At 36.4% G+C, this 15,759-nt stretch overlaps 1 protein-coding gene across 2 annotated transcripts in view; it reads right to left on the reverse strand.

Moving 5' to 3' along the window:
• Positions 1-1,366: 1,366 nt before the first annotated feature.
• LOC102694600 (SH3 domain and tetratricopeptide repeat-containing protein 1) overlaps positions 1,367-15,759 on the reverse strand; it is a 28,508-nt gene continuing 14,115 nt past the window's right edge. For both annotated transcript variants that reach the window (XM_015344987.2, XM_015344985.2), the window contains 9 exons: positions 15,198-15,328; positions 14,377-14,418; positions 12,258-13,961; positions 10,765-10,945; positions 8,507-8,657; positions 7,426-7,548; positions 4,556-4,706; positions 3,625-3,821; positions 1,367-3,016 (listed from right to left, as the gene is read on the reverse strand). In XM_015344987.2, the coding sequence (XP_015200473.2) occupies positions 2,765-3,016; positions 3,625-3,821; positions 4,556-4,706; positions 7,426-7,548; positions 8,507-8,657; positions 10,765-10,945; positions 12,258-13,961; positions 14,377-14,418; positions 15,198-15,328 (2,932 nt within the window). In that variant the 3' untranslated portion in view covers positions 1,367-2,764. The remainder of the gene's footprint in view (positions 3,017-3,624; positions 3,822-4,555; positions 4,707-7,425; positions 7,549-8,506; positions 8,658-10,764; positions 10,946-12,257; positions 13,962-14,376; positions 14,419-15,197; positions 15,329-15,759) is intronic.

Genomic DNA, 15,759 nt, shown 5'->3' on the forward strand with positions numbered 1-15,759 from the left:
TGAGGAAGAATTTTAGCATTTACCTTTTATTAAGTACTGTATATAATATAGTGACTATTTGGCTTTGCCTTTGCCTTTTTGCTTAGCAGCAGTATAAAAGGATAATTCAAGCATATTATTTGACATTTTGATATTAATGCTACAACCATAGAGAGTCTAGCTCATTTCACACCTTTTGTTTACTTACTTCCTTTTGTCTATATACAAGGTAAAATTGCTTAAGAAGAACGTGGTCAATTACAAAGAAATGTTATGTAGAGAGAAAAGAACAACTCCTAATATGGAAATTTAGAATGAGCTTTCCTGTGTGAATTTTCCGTATAAAACTCATTGCATTTACCATCTCGTTGGGGAGGTTACTCACAGATCTGTATGGGAGACTACTCTCAGATCTGCATGATTGTATCCTCCCCATGCGCATGAATAAAGGACTCTGCTTGACCACACCTAACTGGAGTGAAGAGTTTTCTTCGAAAGAAGTTTGGCTCAATCTCCAGCAACTCCCAGGCACAATCATTCTTGAACTGTGCAGCCTGGACTTCACTCAGCAGGGTACTAGGACTCATTTTCACAATCTGCACAGAGGCTGCATGAACTATGAAGTATGAAAGAACATTAAAAAGACTTGTACTAAGAGAGGAGATAAGTAATTGTTTTGTTTCTCTTAGTTTTTACAAAACTTTATAGGTATTTGGAAGTCAACAGATTTTCATGATAGTCACTGAAATTAAATTTAAAATCAATACAGTATGTAATTACAATCTACTAGCAACGATAGATTGTATCAGTTACTTAGAGGGGGTGAGCATTTGGTCTATGATTGACTACAATATTTGATTCTTTTTAAAAAGGGGGGACTTAGAAAAAAGTATGATGTAAAGACCAACAATAGCTTGAACACACCATCTACAGGAAAATGTATTGTAGAACTACATTAAAGCTGGTATGTAAGACCAGCTGACATTTTATTATACTGAGGTGAATGCAAATGTGGAACCTCTTAAGTAACAGGTATTATAGCCTACTAGTATTTATGTAGTACTGCATGTAGGCCATACTGTATAAGGCGAAACTGACACATAATTTACTTATTAACTAATTAAAATATACACTCTTAGAAAATGAAAAAAAAAACATAATACAGTTTTAACCAGTGTCTTTAGTAGTTTAAATCTATACAATCAATCCTTTAAGAAGGATTTGCAGTCCCAAGTCAAAGTAATTTAGAGATACTGATTCTGACAGTACCCCCCACCCCACTTTCACCTTCAGCAGGACAGATTAAATTTTAAATTAAAGGACGAAACTGTAAAATACAGAATCCAATATACAGAATCCCATTTAAATTTAAAAGAAGCAAGAAACCTTTGTAGGAGTTACAAAAGATTTGGATTTTTATTAAAAGAGAGGTCAGATTGTAATATCTGGCTCCTCTCATGCAAACACTGTTAAACAAATGAAAAAAGATCATTACCTTAATAATACCCAAGCAGTAAAAGAAAATCTCTATAAAGCCTGTCCTACATATTTTTCAAAGCAAACATTTTTAAGATCTCTTTAATAATGAAAAATATAGTTAATACATTTGTTTGGCAGTTTCTACAATGGTGTTCAAGTAAATGTACTGTACCTACAAAGTAGTTCTATTAAGTTGTTGATTTACACATTTTAACAATGAAATTATTACTCTTTATCCAGATCTGACATATGTTAATCCATTTGATAGGTAAAATAGAGACTACTAACTTTGCATCAGGAGCACGATTTGCTGTTTTGATATTCAGTTTCAGACAAAGTTTACATGCCTACTACAAATATAATGTAAATATGAAAGATAAGACACACTTCATAAAACCATACTGACAGTCTTCCTTCAGTCTTCAGTTTTTGTTATTAATTATTCAAATGTCTCATAATATCTGGCATAACCTACAATCTGATTAAAACTGAAGAATTAAACACTTTGCAAAGTATGTAGTTGCATGTGACGGTGTAGTGTCATGAAAGCTGTTTGATGTACCTTATAAGCACAGATATTCTGAATATAATAATCACATTTTTGATATGATAAGTGACAGAGACATTGCCCTTCACTTTTGTTTACTCTTCAATAAAAAGCAGTACAATTATTTCTGAAAATACTGCAAATATTTTACTCTGATTTCATTATATTTTGCTCCAAAAACAGAAAAATAATGTTCACGATATGTATGTCCTATAGAAACCTTTCAATTCTGCATTCCATTTAGGCGTGTGAACTGATGGGGTGCTTAAAAATTCTTGCTGATCTAAGGGTGTGGAAGCCTGTGAATTAGGAAAGCTATCTTAAGAGAAATATTTTTTCAACTGAACTAGGATGTTTCTGCCAACCGGTTTCATGTTTGACCCTACAATTTGGTTAATCAATACCTGTCAACATATAGGAGTTTAAAAACATCCAGATCCAAGTAAAAACAACCTTCACTTTTGGCCTATTTAAGCATCTTGTGAGCACATCATTGGAAACCTGGGTTGTCCTTTAAAAAATATTCACAAAGCATAAGACAACACACCCAGAAAACCATAATATCAAACACATTCTTGTCGTTGTACTTTGTTGTTTTAAGAGCACACCCAAGTCACTTAGCTCTATAAAGTCAATGTACAGTATTCAAGTGTAATGCCTATCGTGTTCCATTACTTCATCCTTTCCTTCATCAGAGCCCAGCTGCCTTCCTTCACACTGCCTTCCTTCACACTGCCTCTTGCTGAGAAGTTCCAGATGTTAGACAAATGTTTTATACTGAGATACGCTTTGGTAATACTGGTCTGGTGACAGGTTGATCCTCCTCACATTCAGGTCTGCAGCAAAGACCCTGGCCTTCTGATAGAAGAAAAGAGAGAGCTCTCTGTTGATGAGGAAGTTGTGATAGATGGTGGCGAGCCGTGTGCAGAGCTTCAGCTGGGACTTCTTATTGCCCAGGTCCATGGCAGCTGCCAGAGCCAGGTGGTAATATCCGGCAGCATCATAGGGATCCTGCATCACACGTGAAGGAGAGAGTTCATTTTAAGGAGCGAGTATCTCCTGGCAGACTCCAGCCCACGTTTGATCCATTCTATTAAATGTGTGAATACACCTAGTCGTTGTGCAAGACTCACAGCATATTTCTGTAATAAAGATGTCAAACTCAACACATAGTTTACTTACTCTATAATCTATAATCTCTGTTCACCTAAACATGCCACCAGTTTAATTAACATGTAAGTATTAAACTAGTTATGGGCTTTCTAGGTCTCTGTCTTTGTGAAGCAGTAAGGGGTTAAGTGGGGCTCTATTTCACTACTATAAATAAGAGGTGGTTTTGGGAAGAACAATATTCTTCCACATCCTCCATCACAATTCTAACTTGTTCTTCATTTTGTAATTTCTTACCAAATTCGTTATCACTGCACCAAAATTAAATTCCAACTAAAATTTAATATAAAACAAGACAAAATGTAAGTTATGCAATACATAGCCCGAACAAAAATGAAATTAGAAGCTTGCTGTGGACACATGTTTTGACATTTATACTACCAAGTCAATGGAACATTGAAGGCTGATGGCGCAGTTGTGATATCGCTGACTGAAAAGACTGTCTTTACCTTTAGGTCATAGAAAATCATGTCCCCAAGGAGCTGGTAAACTTTCACGTAGTACATAGTCTCCTCGTCAAATTCCAGGGGTGAGGGACAGAGGGAGAGAGCCTTAAGGTAGTAGTGCTCAGCCATCTCATACTGACCCAGGCAGTGGAATAAAGTGGCCAGTCTGTGAAAAGCTACTCGCTCATTCAGCCTCTCACCTGCAAATTACATAACATTTGAAATAAAAACACTTTAGTCATTATCAATACTGACTAGCAGTTTCAACACTGAAAGTCGTTTCTATTTGATTCTGAATATAAACAAGCTACATTATAACGTCATTACAATACTGTGAGATCCAAAATAGTAGCCAAGTCAAAGTTAATATAAATAAAAATGATACGTACTTTCACCAAAATGGGATAAAATGCGGCATAAGTACATAATACTAAATAACCAAAATAGTTTCTCATAATATGGTAGGAGAAAATATGTGATAATGTACAAATGCCATCATTGATATTTTGCCGTGGCCTTCCAGTTATCCCTTATTCACAATATCGGGCCCATTTTAGTTCAGCAAAAAAAATAACTTCTGCATGGAAGCACTGCCATCTGGGGGCAATAGCAAGAATAGTTTTTATTTGTTTTCTAAACTGTGCCTCACTGATAGAACAGGGTCAAATCAAATCATAAAAGGAAATACTGCAATAATGATCTGTGGGTGGGTGTGAGTTTTCATTATGAGAGGCCCATACAGCAAACCCCTCAGGGCAGCTCAAAGCTGTTACGTACTTTAGCAACTGGACATAAATTAGATTTTTTTTTTTAAAGAATATAAGTTTGTAAGAAGAATTAAACAGACGAGACCACGACAGATTGTTTCAGGACAACTGCAGTTTCAAGGCCCGAGTGTTTTGGAGGCTACAAGCTCATCCCCCCTGTACTTTACCAAGGCTGATGCTGATGGCTAATGCTGCCTGGGCGTGGTCCACGGCCTCTCCGTAGAGCTTCAGCTGCAACAGGAGCTCCGCCAGCTTGTTGGACAGCCTCAGCTGTGTCTTCACATTCCCTGTCTTCAAGGCAATCGGAAGGGCTTTGTCCTGAAACAACACAGCACTCCGTCCTATTCCACCTTGGGGCCTGGAATTGAGTTTACCACTCTAAAACATTTGGGTAAAATTTCACTGCAGTGAGTTGATGTGGTTCAAAACATGGTACGTTTCCAGACCAACAGAAAATGGAAAACAGATTCCATGTACTGTATGTGGAATCTTACCATTTATTTATTGGGCTGATGCTTTCATTCTCAGGGACTTACATTTGCACATGTTCTTGGTATTTTTCTGAAGCAATCCTGAGTGAAGCACTTTTTCTCAGGGATAGGACAGCAGTGCCCTGCCTTGGATCTGAACTTAAAACCTTCTAACTACACATCCAGAGTCCTAAACATTATGCCACAGATTGCGAGCTCTGTATTTAAACTAGTTACTAAAACATTCTACTGGTGTTGTGCTGAAGCACACTGAGAAAATACTTCTACAGAGAGTATAGAAGTATATAATTAAAAATAGTTCCACAGAGAGAAAATTGTATTTGTATCATATTGTATTTTTGTGTATGAGCTTTAAAAGGTATTATTTTCAATGTACTGAAACATATTTTTGATTCCATCATTTTGCATCAAGCTAAAATCCATAAAATGTCCTCTCATCTTCAAAACAGTTAAAAAAATAAGGCTAGTAACTGTAGGTTACATAACATTTCTAACTATATACAGTAGTTGCATGACAACCCTTCTAGATTTAGCTTTAAGCTGGAAGTAAACACAGTCTTCCCACAAGGCACATGTAAACTGGAAAGTACTCAGAGCCTGTTGACATCAGAACACTGGCTCTTTAAACAATTGTTGCAAAATATCAGTGAGAGACACCTATACAGTACATTACAACATCCTTTGACCATTCAATTAGTTTTTCAACAAAGCCATCCTATACCATAAAACTCACTGCAGTCGACCCAAATGATAACCAGACTGGCCATAGTCACTAGTGTTGGATTTGTACGATGCCTTTGATGTCAAATTGATAAAACTGTATATGCTAAAACACCTTTTTCCAAACATCATTTACTCATATTCCAGAAAAACTGACATACAGTACATGCTGATCTTCACAAGCCGTAGTTCAAGCGTACACATTTTAATTGATTTTACTGTATTTTATCTGGACAATGCAATTCCAAAAAATGGAATCCAAACCTCATATTTCCCTTGTATAAAGTGAGTTTCTGGTGGTCAGATTCCTTTACACATGCACAGCCAGTACTGCAGTTGTAGGTGCAAAGAGAGGGTTAAAATCACTCATATAAAAAGTACACTGAAAATTTCCATCTGCTTTCATGTCCCCTAACCGAGTAAGTGAAACACCTGGTTTAATTTAAACCCTGAGAAAAAAACAATGGAGGTTTTCCATGCTAACACTACTAGTGATTGAAAGCAGAAATACTCTTGCATACAAATCTTGCTAAGGTGCATCAGCTTACAAGCTCAAAAACTGGATTTCCTGAATCTCAATACAGTATGGACACATGAAATATGAAACAGATTCTGAAAGTTCCAAATACCAAATGATTTTGGCTTACAATACATAAATTAGTATAATTTGTTTAACTGACTTTTTTTTTTACAGAAAAAAAAGATTGGATTAAAATAGCATCGTATGATTAACAACTAATGTACTTGATATGATTCTGTGAGTTGTTTCCACAGGCTAGTATGATAAAATATTACAGAATTATTTTAATGTGATAATAAAGAACAAAATGTGGCAAACTTGGCATGAAAGAATGTCAATAAATCTAAAATATTACACAATAAGCAACAATTTAAGCACATTTAGCAACAACAGCATAGTAAGTCCAAATAAATTAAGGTTGATTTGTCTTAAATAGCAGTTATACAACAAGACAACAAAGTTCTGTCAATGTCTTGAGGTGAAGACACATTAAATAGGGAATTACATTTAATTCTGAGGGAAAATGATCAGCATGTTTTAGCCATGTTTAATACCTCGTGTCAAAACTGACTTACAGTTGAAACAGAAATATAGCCATGGATCACTCAACTGTCATCTCACAATTATTTAAATAAATTAAGATCTAAATGTGCTTGAAAAATGACACAAGGCTGTTCTGAAGTTATATGCAAATACTGAAAATGTATTTTAAGATCACAGAATTGGTGGAAAAGGACTAGACAAAAACATGTTATTATGTCAGCAATATTCCATATATTATGACATTATGGGGGTATGAATAGGATGGAGCTCTTCACAGTAGGATGAGTCATAAAGATAGATTTATAAAGGGATATTATTGGAACAGTGTTATCCATGTGAAAACATGCCAAATGGCCAAAGGCAGGAATTAAAATTTAAAAAACTGGACAAAGGAAATTCTGAAAAGAATCATAACACAAAGAAAAATGATAGGGAGTCCTCATAGAAAATTGTAACATAAAATCATGAAGTTGGAAAAGGATTTAAAGAGTAAGAGAATGAAATCTGGCCTGCTGTTGATGTTAATATACTGTAATAACTACTCTTACACTATCCCAATTATTTTTGAAATAATCTTAAACAGGTTCCGTGATTATTCTGTGCATTAAGAATGAAGATTCCTGTTATAATCAGACAAACATCTAAAGTATAGAATTCATACATTACTATAACATTCAATAACACCTACATAATGTAGTATTTGCAGCCTCCGCCACTTACTCATGTTGATTTCAGTGAAATTCAATGTTTTATTTCCACCTACCCTGTAGAAGGTCAGAGCTTTTTCCCTGTCCTGGGAACTATTGAAGAACACATCCCCTGCAGCTTCTAACAGCTCCAAAACGAAATGCATGTCTGCAGTGCTTAGACAACAATCTTGTGCAACCTGCAGAAAATGAGGAGACAGTAAAGTGAGTCACATTCACTTTACTTTTTGCTGAAACATATGCCGCCTGCCATTTTGCTAAAGTGGACAGAAATGAGTTTCCTTTGGTGAGGAATTAGACTGGATGTTCCAGAAACTTGAAGATGTAACACTATGCTTTATTAATGGACTGTGACGTGTACTTTTAACTTCATTGAACAAATAACCAGAACAAATCCTGTTTTCACACTTTGTAAATCTTTCAAAAATGCTTTTGTACCAACAATTTTTCCATCAAACTCAACTTGAAAGGGAGGATTTACTGTGAATTACTCACCGTAAAAAATGATATGTCTTTCTCACTGTGAAAGACTTATCAATTTTGAAAGACTTTCCTTATTTTTAATAGTTTTTTACATTGGTACATGTAGTTGCTTTCTGCAGCATTTAAAATTCACGAGGAAGAATTATTTTTAGATTGTATTGACATTTTAACCAACTTGATTCAAATGAATTAGCATATACATTCCAGGACTGAAGGGAAGGTCCTACAGGCTAAAGAAACATAACCTTTTTAGCCCAAGACAGAGAAGACTACAAGGGACCTGATTCAAGTATTCAAAATCCTCAGAGTCACTGACATAAGTCACCCCAATGGAATTCTTCAGGTTAAGTGGTGAAACACAAACTAGAGGACATATGGGCATGCATTTAAAATTGTTTTCAGAATGCACATTTTACACAAAACGTTACAGGTTACAAGCTGCCCAGTCATGTTATTAAAGTCAATAAAAAAATCGCTGGATGAAATAGCTTAGCTGCCGGCAACCTAATGTGCTAAATGGGTTGAGTGGCCTCCTCTCACTCGTCACCTTATGCTTTTATGCTTGTTAAGGTTTTATGGTTTGTCAAAGAAACATCTGTATAATTAAATTTACAAATAATTAACTCCTCAAAGAGCTACAAGGTAGCACAGAACCTGAATGTAAAGATCCACCAGCTCATTTTGTCTGAGGATGTGGTAGATCTTCCCAGCCTGCAACCAGGCATAAGCCTCTTTTTCCTTTTTTCTTAGGTCAATGAAGATACCGAGGCTCCTCTTTGTGTAATCTAGAGCAGACTTGTAGGCTCTGAAATAGAGGAAAAAAATGCAAATACAGTATGTAAAAAAAAACAATAAGCTACTTAGGGTAAACCTCACATTCTTTTTATGAAGCTCTGTGAAAATAGCGCTAAAATAGCACAAATAATGAAACCCACCAAATTTGTGTGTGCTACAGTACGTTTATACTGGTTTGTTCTTTTGAAAGAGGCATTGGTGCTGCTTTTGTTTCCAAAACACAGAATAGCATATTCTTTTTTTGGGGTGTGATGTACAGTAGCTCAGCCACCCCTACACAAACGAATGAGACCAGTTCCGTTCTCCTGTGCCATAGCCATTGTAGGGGGGCCAAGTGACTTAACTCTTCCAAAAGAAGAAGGCTATATCCTGGGAATGAAAGCGGCACAAATGCTACTTTCAATGGCATGAATAAGCAAAGATGTATGTTTGCTTCATAAGATTTTTATGAAGCACATCCATAATCACTCTCAGCCTAATACCACCAACTTTATCAAGATATCACAGTTTCATGATTTTAAGATTTTACCATAACAGTCCTCTGTTTATAACTGGTATCCCAACCCATGTAATGCAATCCCATGTAACTATATAATAATAGTAACTGAAACTTTTCAGCAGATAAATGGTAATTTTAGATTTAGTAGCTACTGTACTGTTCATCAACATTCAGAAACTAAGGAAGATGTATTAAAACATCCCATATTATTAATTTAATTTTTATATCAAAGGTGTTTGCTGCTGAAAGCAATAAGCATTTTGCCTGTAACTATTTGCAATTCTGTCTTTTCATTATAGAAGGAACTTTGTTTAATATGCTTAAAATCTTAAGATTGCACATTATTATAGTACTGTATGTTCCCTACTAATCTTATTTGCTTATTGGCTTAGAAAACGTTGTCTAATGTTTTGTGAACCTTATTTGAAGTATTATATTACAGGTAGTAGACAGAAAATTGAAACACCAATTTAAATTAATTTAATAAGGCAATGGGTCACACACTACCAGCCAGTACGACCTGTATGTTCTGTGGCGTAAAGTCTAACAGCATCTGGAATTCTGTAGGAGGGAAGCAGCACCATTCTTCTGTAAGAATGTCAATGAACTCATGCCTGGCTGATAGTAGAAAATGCTGTCTCAGACATCTATCCAGAATGTCAAATAAATACCCAATTATGTTCAGATGTGGTGACTAAGACTTAAACTTCAGTGTTATGTTCATCAAACCACTGGGCAACCACATAAGTTACAGTATGTGGATGTGTTACACGGGATGATTGATCACTCAGTATGATTAAGTAATGATTAGTATTGACCGTGCCTTCTATGTGAATGAATTCACTCAAAAAATGACAGGAAAAAAAGGGCTCTCAGGGCTGTAGAGTTCTTGAGGTTGGTGGCACATGCTCGGTTTGTCGAGAACATGGTGAAGGATGATTCATCTAACTAGATTGCACTCAGTAGTCCATTGCCTGTTTTCTTTGCACCACTGGACTTACGGATTGCAGTGCACGCTGACTGTGGTCTCCCAGTCTGTGGAACTCTCAGTGTGCTGTTTTTGAAGAAGCTATCTGCTTGCATCCCACATTGAAATTTACAGTCAATTTGTAGTCAATAACACTTTGTATTAATGCATGCATATCACTCTCCAGGAGTAGGTATTTCTGTCCACTTTTACCCTTTGCTGATGATGTATCTCCCTCTTCTCTGGTGATATCAACTGCTTAGACATACTTGTAGTTGATCATTAAACATCAGCAAGTCCACCTGTCTTTGTCACTGAAGCTCCTGCCCCCAACAATCAGCATCCTCTTCAGCCATGCTAGCCAGAATTATAGGCAACCAGGCCTGAACAGCATTTTTATACAGTACATGATCCTGTGCCTGTGCACACAGTAGTCATACCTGTGTGGGAGCCCTTGCTTTCAATACATTTCCAAGATATTTGATGTCCCTCCTCCTAGCCCAGTGTTCACATTTTTTGTCCACTACCTGAATCTACTAAACAAACTAAACACAGGAAATGCATGAACATTTCATTTAAATTTCAATTGACAGTAATCACACAAGTACATTTGTTCTTTTCTGACTTCTACCCTCAATAAAATCAGTGCACCTTTCAGTTCCTAAGCTGAAATACAGTTGACTAATGGTCTCCAGGATTTGTCCTTCCCATTCCTTGTTGCCTGCTTTTCGGACCAAAGTCAGCATATACTCATTGTAGATTATGCACTGGGCTTCATTGGGACAAATCATGTGGTAGAAGTGACACAGCTGCTTAGTGGCTTGGAGTTGGCCTGAACAACAAGAGTAGAAAATACAGCACTGCTTTACAATAATAAATGATATGAAACGCCTGAGCCATGTTAGAGAAGAGCACATAAGACATTCATTAGTGCAACAGATGATGAAATCCCTTTTATAAAATGTGACAAGAATTTGCAGAACATATAAGATTCCAGTACTAACATCCTTCAGGTTATTAAAACCCATTCTCACTGGGGCTCAGAGATTTATATAAAATATTTCCTTACAAACCTTTCTAAGAAATTAATATTTCACCAATATATAATGTTTCATTGAAAGTAAGTTTTCCCCTTATTAGAGTATTAAGATTCCTGAAGAAAATCCAAGATATTCTTTCATTATTTGCAGATAAACACAACAGAATGAAGCAAACAGTCATGAGTGCTTCCAAAATAAGCTAATCACAAATATGTAATCACTGCTTTACAGGCTAGAATTATTTCTTGTAGGAAATTGAGCTGCAGCTCTTCTAATATATAATAATATTGTTTCAGCTGTTACGATAATATCTGTCAATTAAAGACAGATGGGGCTCAAATCACAGCAACCCAGTGTAGCCAAATGTGTTCAACGCTGTGTATTTATACAGTATATACTGTACATGTCCGCCAGCAAAATACTATAAAGGGGCTTTTATGTGCTGATGTGGTAATAAGATGGTTCACTGGATTTTAAAAGGCTCTTCCAAGCAGATGGCAGTGAGATTACAGGTTTTGCTTTTTCTTAATGCATGCAACAAATTTATCTTTCAGCTTTGAAAACCCTATAATTTTTGCTAGCAATGAAAGGATTGGAGAATTAAAAGTATTACGTATTTCAGTGAGTCTTGACAACTGCAAATAAAGTCAATACAGTTCCAATAAAGAACCCTTCAAAGACCAATAAAGGTAACTGCATTACAGAGGATTGTTGTGTAGAATGCAATAAAGTACTGCAGTGAGTTATATTTAAACAAGCAGAATAGACCCTCAACATACCAAAAAAAACAACAAAACCATACAACAAAACTAACAAATGGAAAGAATAGAAGTTTAGCATTCAGAATATCTAAACACATTTTCTCCCTCAAATATAATAAAAAAACCTTAAATAACATTACATATTTTAGAAAATCCAACAGCTAACCAAATCATATTAATATTGTATTTTATTAACTTAGTTATACACCATGCCTAATGTTTTTAATGCTTAAGGTAATTAATAATTTTATAAACAGATATAGTTCACTTTTTGTTCTGGATACATTTGTTTTACTACTGCCATTTTACTGGTGATCCAGTGTTAATAAAAAGAAACACTTACACTCAACGTGGTTTGCCTTGATTGCCATGAGGAAAGCCCATTCGTAACAAATCATCCCCTTTTCCAGTTGCGTTTGACTGACATAATACTGGCCCAGCTCAAGCAAAACAGTTATAAAGTTCTCCTCATGAGCTACATCTTCCAGCTGTGAGAAAAGCTCCACAGCCCTCACAAGGCTCAGCTCAGCTAGGCCTTTAGCTTTGGCATGCAAGCACAGGAAGCCAAAGTTGGCTTGCGCAATGGCCCGGTTGTACTTAAAGTCAGACTCCTCACAAATCTGTATTGCTTTACCATAACTCTCAGCTGCCTGTTTTATGTCTTCAGTGTATCTCAGAGCGACAGCACGCATGTTATAAACCAGGCCTTTCTGTAGTTTTGTGCAGTGTTCAGACAAAGAACCCAGCCCAGAGGTCAAAATATCCAAAGCCATGTGATGCTGGCGATTTAAAATGTGAAGCCATGCGAGATAAATTAAGATGTTGGCTGCATGTGTTGCACTTGGCCAAACATTTTTGGAAATGACAGTATCAATATACCAGATTGCTTTGTTGAGCATGCCATGATATTGATGCAGATGAGACAAACACAAGGAGATGGTCTGACAAAGCACTTGGTCTTTCTTATCGGCTGCAAAATAAAGTGCTTTATTAAGGTAAGGTGCAACTTGTGTTGGGACTAATACACCACACTTCCCTAAACTATACAACCGGGAGGCATTGTCCATGACAAATTCTGTCCCTATTAAACAGTCTGTAAGTGTGGCACCAGTGTGGAATACGGCTTGTTTTACTGAGCTCACTGCTAAGTGTGGGAGATATTTCGCACCATAAAGTTTACCCAAGGTCAAATAATAGTCACTTGGCATCACTTTGCTGGTAAGAGACAACTCCTTAGCAAGAATTTGTAGTCTCTCTGTGAACAGCAAAGCACTCTGAGGCTGGTTGAGTTTTGTGTAAAGTTTAGCTAACAGGAAGCAGGTCCTTACTTCAGCAACTTTGTTTTGAGCCAGCACTGCTTTCTTCAAGACATATTTTAAGATCTCAGATTCTTGCTCTGTGCTGCAGATGTAGTTAGGAATTCCCATCAGAAAGGCAGCAATCCGCTCAAAAATGGCCACATATTTCTCCTTGTTCTTCTGCTTTAGATATATGGCTGCAAGGTTTGTGTAAATAGAAATTAACAGGAATATATCTTTAAACTGTTCTCTGGCAACGCTCAGCGCCTCTTCAAAGTAGACTCTAGCTTGGGAAAACTTAAGTCTCCTGGCACACAGTTTCCCCAAGAGAAAACAGATTCTCGTCTGAGCCCAGAGGAATTTCTTCTTTCTTGCATTCTCCCTTGCCATTCCCAGGTAGAACACCAACTCTTCATCATCTGTGTAGCCTTGAAACATGGACTGAAGAAATCTGAAGGAAAAGTCGTAGATGTTTCGGAACTCTTCTTTGTACTCACTGCAGTTGAGGAAAGCAAGCAATGTCTGAAAGTCATCTGCACTGTGATTGTCACCTTCACTATTAATAATGAAGCAAGGCTCACTGTGCTCCTTGGATGACAGAGAGTGGTTATGGTGGTGCTCTGACTGCCTGTCTTCATGCTGAGTTTCTTTCAGGGGAACATGTGGCTCCTTCAGTCGGCTCAGACACACAGCTATTTTGTTTTGTAGTTCCTGTCTTTGTGGATCGCTCTCATTGTTGAAGGTGGAAGCTATAATCAAAAGAAAGTATCAGACCATGGATCTTTGACAATCAATAAAAGAATTCAGGCCAGCTGTCAAAAGAAGAAGAATATAATACACAGCCATGGCGAAATAATGGAAGAAACCATACTAGCATTGTTTAGCATTACATTATAGCAATCAGCATTGACCTATATTCTTTGTTTTCTATGATTTTTTTAGGTCTTAATTTTACCAACAAAAAATAAAAACCATATAGAAAAATACATCTTCTGGAGAGCGAAAGACTTGGTAACTGAAACAGCAGCAAAACAACCATGAATAATGTCTTGAGAATAATGCATTTATATTTTGGAAATGTTTAATTACTGCAGTAAGTTCTTGAGGTACTACAAATCAATGAGATGACTGTAAAGTACAGGATGAATGAGATGGGATTCTTACTTTGCCTTGGTATTCCTGGAGGATCCTGTGTATCTAGTTTATCTATATAAAATAAAAACATAATATGACACAAAATAGATTCCAGTCTGTAAATCACAATACTGAGGAGTAACCAGTTTCTTTACAATAGTTTTTGGATTTTATTTATCAGCCTATTATTGTATTATAAATACAATAAATTATTGTATTTATCTTCAAGACAGTAAATATAGTAGTATTAGAAAAACAATAATTTAGTAAAAATATTATTACAACAGTTCTCTGCTTTTATACTTCTCAAAACAATTTACACACAGAATGTGACCTAATTCACCAACTCCTTAGTGCAGCACTCACCTGCATGACATGAGACGGCCATTAAACATAGGCAATGCCACTACACAGCAGTTCAGGGAGAGAACTGAGAAACTGCTTCAACAACTGAACTGATGAAACTTTAGGATCAGCTGATTGTACAAACCCAGATTAAGCGATTAAGCGAGCACACCATGGTAAACACTCCTAACTCTTCTGTACTTCAGTTTCATGCATTATCTGAAGGATGACACCTGGTACAGTGCGGAGTCTATGGCCACCACATTGGTGCATTGGTTTAGAAACAAATCTAGCAGTAAGAACACCACCAACACAGCTGCAGCAACCTGGTTTTCCTTAGAGGTCTCCCATGCAAGTGCTAACCAGGTCCAGTTTCAGTTTCTGATCTGGCCGTATATATTCAGTATTAAGAGACGCCTTTTAAGTACTATTATCAAAATTTAAATTGGACAATTTGACATGAAGATCGAACATTTGGATGGACAGCAATGACTGATTAACCTTACCAAGCTTGTAAACAGCATCCACGTCTGTTTGACACATTTTCTTCAGAACATCAATAGATTTTTCCTCAAAGAATTCCTCTTTCCATTTGAACAAGGATTCCTCCTCTTCACTTAGAAACACCTCTGCTGATCTAGAAAAAAGCACCCGTGTATTGTAATGGGTATGGCAATTTCTACTATTTAAAGCAATAAAAAAAGGTTAAAATAACAATAAACATACTGTAGCTATTGATATACGATAGTCTTTATGTCCGAAATTTTCATAAGTACAGTACATAACGCTAATAAAATGAATTGCAGACAAATTATGAACAGCTGGTGATATTAATTATGAACATATGAGGAGTTTATAGAAACCTACTGTAGCAATTTTTACATTGACACTAGTCTAGGTTGTAAACAAAACCGGAGATCAAATGATTTTACCTACAGTAAGCCCGAAAGACTAAACCCAAACTTTGACCTACACACCAGTCACAAATTGCACACCTCATACCTTGTTTCAATTAGCAGTAAGCTGCTAGGAAATAGAAAGTAATCATTCAGACAAGGTGTGAAACAT

Source organism: Lepisosteus oculatus, chromosome 1, assembly GCF_040954835.1.
Source record: "Lepisosteus oculatus isolate fLepOcu1 chromosome 1, fLepOcu1.hap2, whole genome shotgun sequence".
Lineage (NCBI taxonomy): Eukaryota > Metazoa > Chordata > Actinopteri > Semionotiformes > Lepisosteidae > Lepisosteus > Lepisosteus oculatus.